A 6,748-nucleotide genomic window follows, 5' to 3' on the forward strand; every position below is an offset into this window, starting at 1 on the left:
CGCTGATTGGCCGGCCCCCCTCCGGGGGTCCTGCGGCTCAGGGCTCATGCCCTGGCGTTCAGCTGCCTCTCCAGGGCCGGCGTGTGGCCTGTGGATCAGCAGGCTGAAGCGGAAAACAAGGTCTGAGAACTTGCAACTTGAGAAGATGATGGTTACCAGCCCTGCATTGCCTCAGGGAAGAACAGGAACTACTCTACCATTCTTGAAGTGAAGGTACTTAATGAGAATAGGACAGTGTGGAATGGGGTAAGTGAAGAGAAGAGGATAGAGAAAGATAGCAAGTGAGCAATAGAGAGACAGGACGTCAGGGAGAAACAGAGAGTTTATTAACTGTTGATGATGACATGTATAGAATTCTCAACTGGATTGGTCTGAGAAGTGTTTCATGATGGGCAAAGTATTTTTACAAGCAAAACGAGAAATAGCAATTGACTGTTTTATAAAAATAATTAGAATAATAAAGATAATGATTGGGGAAAACAGAAAAGATATGGAATGTTGAAGTGGGGAGATTAATGTCTCTGTACTGACTGACGTGCATGGCATTCCCTTTTGAAGAAACAATGTAATACACAGTAAAGTTATATGTAATCCAATGTAACATGAAGAAGATATGATGATAAAAAAAAAAAAAACACTAAAATCCAAAATATATTTAATCTCTGTTCAATATAACCAAAAGAAATCTAAACAAATAATATTTTTATTCTTACATTTCATATGTGACTGCTTTAAAGGGTGAGAAAAGAAAAGAAATTACTTCTACATATTAAACACACAATCCTGAAGTACAAAATATGTAAACCCAAAATACCAGCATTCTTTCCATTAATTAGTATAGTGTGCCCATGGTGGTATTCTGTTCTCAATGCACTCCTCTGGAAATTAGACAATTCTAAAAGGATTTTAAAGCATAAAACAAATCAAGAAGACACATGAAGGATTTACTAAGTTCCTTTTTTCTTTTTTGTAACATATGTATCTCTGAAAATACCTAAGTTTCTAATAAAGAGAATATATAAAAGAATCATACTACAAGTCTTTCAAAAATGACGAAAACAAAATTTTTTGGAGAGGTCTTTTTCTATAGGCCATGTGAGCTTGCTGTGAGAAAGCAGAGAGATAGAAAGTGAGAAATCACCCCACAGGGTGGATGGCCATGCCTCAATCCCCTCTCCTCCACTCTCCTCTTGGTATCTTAAGCATGCACGCCTATGCGTCTGGTGTGAGTTTAAGCCACCAGGTCTGGGACTAGAATCATAGTTGACTACATGGGAGTCCAGTGATGTAACCATTATACCATCTACTGGTCCTAGGAAACATTTTATAAGGAGAATAATGAGCTTACATAAATTGTGTGTATGTATCCAAATTGTCATGTATCAGGTTTATGTAATCAGTACATTTTATCTCTATGCCAGAATGAATATATCAACACATCATTTTAACCTGGCCATGCTAGAACCTAAAGCCATTGGGAACTACTACCTTTAAGGAGTTAGAATATTGGGACCAGCAGTTAGTGTAATGGCTATGTCGCTGGACTCCACATAGTCGACCACGGTTCAAGTCCTGGACCCAGTGGCTTAAACTCACGCCGGGCACGTATACATGTGTGCCCAAGCTCCTGAGAGGTGAATGGAGAAGGGATTGAGGCGTGGCCATCCCCCCTGGGAGGTGATTTCTCGCTTTCTGTCTCTGTCTGTCTCTGTTTGGCAAGTGCACGTGCCCTATAGGAAAAACCTCTCAAAAAAAAGAAAAGGAGCTAGAATATTCTCAGTTTAAGTTAATACTGTCTTATCCATTGTGAATATATTCAAAGAATTGTCATATATGTCAACATTAAAAACTCAACAGGGCTTCAAAAATATATAGTAGTCAATATAGAGAAATGATCCCAAGTGCTGAGTAAGACTGATCTGTAAAGGCCAGATAGTGGTACAGTGGTACACAACCAAATACACATGGGAAAGATCCTGGGTTCATGTCCAAGAATCTCCCAGAGCATGCTAGGTTGAGTGCCTGTGTGCCTATGATCTGGGCTAGCTGAGACTGGGAAGAGTCTCCTGGGGATGCCTATGTATGTGTCTCTTTCTCTGTTTCTCATGGAAGAAATAAATGAATATACTTTAAAAAAAAAAGTACTGCTTTTGCTGAAATAATATATAATTAGAAGTAATAGTAACATTTATAAAAATTATGCATGAGGACTATTTAAAAGTTACACTGAGAAGGTTATACACTGGTAGAGATTAAAATCTAATCAAAATTGGTCAGATGCTTATTGATTAGTTGTTACAGTATACTAGACCTTCACAGGACCACTTAGAAACTCAGTTTTGTGGTCAGCAGGTAGTAAAGAGGTTAAGGCACTGGACTCTCACATGGTTGACCACAGTTTAAGCCCCTGATCTAGTGGTTTGAAAATCACAAGGGGCACATGTGTGCACCCAAAATCCTGAGAGAAGGGATTGCTGTGTGGCCATACTCATGGGGGTGATTTCTTATTTCCCCTCTCTCTGTCTCTCTAGTGATCACAAGTGCTGTGTGGCAAAAACCTTTAAAAACACACACACACACACACACACACAAAAAAAAAATAAATAAAACTTTGATTTAAAGTATGAGGGGTCTTCAAAAAGTTCATGAAAAATGTAATATGAGTTCATTGCTTTATGAAAAAAGTTTTAATCCATGCAGTTTTTTCATACTATGCACTTTTTTTTGAGAGTTTTTTGGTACAGGGCGCGTGCACTTGCCAGAAAGACAGAGAGAGACAGAGAGACAGAAAGCGAGAAACCACCCCCAGGGGTGATGGCCACACCACAATCCCTTCTCCTCCATTCTCCTCTTGGGATCTTGGGCACACATGCACACGTGCCTGGAATGAGTTTAAGCCACTGGGTCCGGGACTTAAACCGCAGTCGACTACATGGGAATCCAGCGACATAGCCATTACATTAACTGCTGGTCCCCATACTATGCATTTTTTATCTTTATGAAGATTTCATGAAAGGAACTTGCATTTAATTCTTAATATTAGGTGAATATGTAATTTAAACATTATTGAACACTTACATATGAAATGAGAATAATTAATTCATATGGTTCTAGCACTGTGAATGTGAGAATACACATATGTATACCATGACTGAAAATAGGTCTTTGGTAGATGAAAAGTATTAGAGTCATTATATAACACAACCTAAAAAAGTGTCCACCTTTGAGCTACATCTGTAAATGCATCAATGAACACAGAATAAAAGTCATATTTAAAAGAAAATAAAAATGAAACAAATCTTACATCTGAAGAACTAGTCCCATTTTCTATCTCTTCTGAGGGCCTGGGAGCTTCTTCCAGTGCAGATCTAGTTCGGTAATTGTGTTGATTTACTTGCTGCTTTTTGGATTCTCCAAGATCCAGGAAATGCTCATGAGCATGATTCTGGTAAAAAGCAAATCATATTTATTCACAATATGGTTAAAGCACAGGCCTTTTAGCATAAAAGGTTCATTTTTAAAAATCATTCTAAATTGAGGGCCAGCAAATGGCATGGTGGTTAAGGTGCTAGACTCCCACATGGATAACCAAAGGTTGAGCCCTGAACCTAGAGGCTTGCTTTCTTACTTCTCTCTCTTTCTTGCTTTCTCTCATGAGCACACATGCCTTATAGCAAATTTAAAATAATAAAATTAAACAAGTCTTTAAAAATTATAATAAATTAATTCTTACTTAATGTATCACTGAAATAATCTAGATTATAATACCAACTCAAAATATTTTAACATTACATCAAATTAAATCATAAACTTATAATGGTATGTTGAAATTCCACTTGCTGACTAGTAAGCTACAAAAATATTTTATTTTCTAATTGAAGTGATAAAGAGTTAAGGATTCGGGACCAGCAGTTAGCGTAATGGCTATGTTGCTGGACTACCATGTAGTCGACCGCGGTTCGAGTCCTGGACCAGGTGGCTTAAACTCACATCGGGTGCATCTGCGTGCGTGCCCAAGATCCCTAGAGAAGAATGGAGGAGAAGGATTGCGGCGTGGCCATCACCCCTGGGGGGGGGGGTGATTTCTAGTTTTCTGTCTCTCTCTTTCTGGCGAGCGCATGCACCCTATAGCAAAAACCTCTCAAAAAAAAAGAAAAAAAAAGGGTTAAGGATTCATAATAAAAGACTAAATCAACTATTGAGCTCTTCTGTATCTACACCAAACCTACACACATGATATAAGAAAGGAGACAATGAGGGCTACCAGGTGATATGGTAGTTAGGGCACTGGAGTCCCAAACTGACCTCATAAATTGAAATGTATTAGTACCGAGCTAGAAGACAGAATAGAGATTAACTGTTTCTCAAAACTTAAAACAAAAAAGCTCACTGAAAAAGCAGCTTTCAAAATTGAATAGGAACAACAAAAAAAACCCCAAAACATATATTTGAATATATCATAATGAAATTGAAAAAACTAAAGATCATCTTCAAAGAAACACTAAGATTAACATTTACTCATTTTCTTCAGTAAGAAAAGGAACACTAACTCTAAATTGTAAACATATAATAATTCTGAACCAATATCCTACTCCAGTAAGTGAAATAAATTTTCACATAAAAGGACACTAGATTTACTCCAACATAAATCCTTTTCCTAAAATCTCAAGATGGAAAGATATAAAAAAGGAAATAATGTTCAATTATAATGTAATAAATTTGGACTAATCCATTGTTAAAAACTTAAATTTATTGCCTATCCCTAATAAAAACATTTCTACTTAATCAAATCTATGTCATTAAAAATGGTCATTTGTTGGGACCAGCAGCTGTCATAGTGGTTAAATAAGCACTGGATTTCCACATGGTTAATTGTGGTTCGAGTCCTAGACCAGTGGCCTGAAAATTACACCAGGCACATGTCCATACGTGTCAAAATCCCAAGAGGAGAAGGGACTGTGGTGTGGCTATCCCTGCCAGGGGAAGATTTCCCACTTTCTGTCTCTGTCTCTCCCTGGTGAACACATATGGCCTATGCCAAAACGTAAAAAAGAAAAAGGTCATTTGTTATATTTTGTAAAGTTTTATCTACAATCTAATACCTCTACAAGACAAAATACAGGTCTAAGAATATAAACTGTTGTGTTTTTTGTTATTGTTGTGGTTTAAGAATTATTTATTTATTTAATTGTATTTAGTATTATATTTTTTCAGTTTGCTGTAAGGCATGCCACTCACCAGAGAAAAAACAAAGAGGGTGAGACAGACAGATAGACAAAAAGATAGTGAGGAAGCAAGCCGCCAGGTCTGGGACATGAACTACAGTCAGACATGTGGGATTGCAGTGCCTTAACCACTACATTACTGGCTGGCCACAGAACATAAACATTTTTAATGTTTTTATAAATAACAGTAAAAGAGAAAGTGAAGGCTCAATTTGCTTTCTTCTTCTTCAGTAAAAAGAAAAAATTTCTTTATAGATCTATCAGGTGAATGAGTTTTGGCCAATAAAGGGCACATGACACAATGCTGCAAGGCAAAATCAAAGAACCTTCCTCAGAAAAGGTTAAGTGCCCTTTTGCATCTTCCTCTTTGATTGATGCTCCATTTTGCAGTCCTAAATGAGGATGTTTTTATCTTGAGGCATGAAGTCAAACCCAAGAGGACAAGGAAAATGAAAGTGCTTCAGTTCTCAACACCAAGGGAACCATTCCAGGCCTCAAGCACCTACCAAGGCTTTATATGAGAGAAATTTATTCAAGCCACTACATAGTTTTGGATCTCAACCCACTGGCAAACACTAACTTTAAAACTACTTTTTAAACAGTATTTTATACTGTTATACTATTAATTTATACTTCTACCTATTCAAAAGTATTCCCTGAGTATTATTAAAGGAAGAAAAAAACACTGCAACGCTAAGAGATGAAAGATGGCGTTTCATAATCTGTATCTGTGATTATCAGTGTCAGCATCTCGGTAGGTATGCTCTCAAATCTTTCTTCATTCTTATAAAATTTCAGGCCCAGACTAGTAACACAGTTGGCAGCAAAATAACCTACAGTTCTGGAAGCCACATGGCAAACCACAGGTTTGAACCCCTGGGTCAGCTTGAAAACACACTGGGTTGGTATGTGCACACTCAGGATTGTGATGAGATGAAAAAAAAAAGGGAAAGATGACTGGAGTGATGGGATCCTGTCGTGGGTACTTTCCTCTCTCATGTGTGCTTATACTCTCTATCATCAATAAAATAAACCTTAAAATTTAAATTTGAAAACAAAAATGAGATAATATTAGGCCATCAGAAAAGTCATGATGCATTTTCTGTTTTTCTATGCAAAATATATCATAACTTTTCCAATGAACTGATATTATATACATTATGGTTCAATAAATATAGTTTTACACTTAAAAGTTTATCATGATCATTTTCTAAGGCAACAGTGTGAGTTGTAACCAGTTTTTTCAAAAATGCTGAATAATATTTCCTAGTATAGACATCATGACATTCTTTCTAACATTAAGGTGCACTGAAGTTATTCCAGTTTTTGCCACTAGAGATGTATAAACATATCCACATACATGTCTGTAGTACATACAAAACTATAGTACAATACCACAGCCAAGATGCTGATGTTGATACTGATCTTACTAAGATTTCCCCAGTTTTTCTTCTACTCATGTGTATGTATGTAGTTTCATGCAATTCTTTTTTTTTTTTTTTTTTTGGGGGGTTTTTCGCTAA

The 6,748-nt window shown here is 36.8% G+C and overlaps 1 protein-coding gene across 2 annotated transcripts in view; it reads right to left on the reverse strand.

The window, feature by feature from the left end:
* Nucleotides 1–6,748, reverse strand: part of PHIP (PHIP subunit of CUL4-Ring ligase complex) — a gene marked incomplete at its 5' end in the record, with an annotated part of 157,081 nt that overhangs the window by 48,317 nt on the left and 102,016 nt on the right. For both annotated transcript variants that reach the window (XM_014585861.2, XM_014585862.2), the window contains 1 exon segment: nucleotides 3,305–3,445. In XM_014585861.2, coding sequence (XP_014441347.1) covers nucleotides 3,305–3,445 — 141 coding nt within the window.

The sequence above is a fragment of the Tupaia chinensis genome, unplaced genomic scaffold (assembly GCF_000334495.1).
Source record: "Tupaia chinensis unplaced genomic scaffold, TupChi_1.0 Scaffold000097_1, whole genome shotgun sequence".
In the NCBI taxonomy this organism is placed as follows: domain Eukaryota; kingdom Metazoa; phylum Chordata; class Mammalia; order Scandentia; family Tupaiidae; genus Tupaia; species Tupaia belangeri.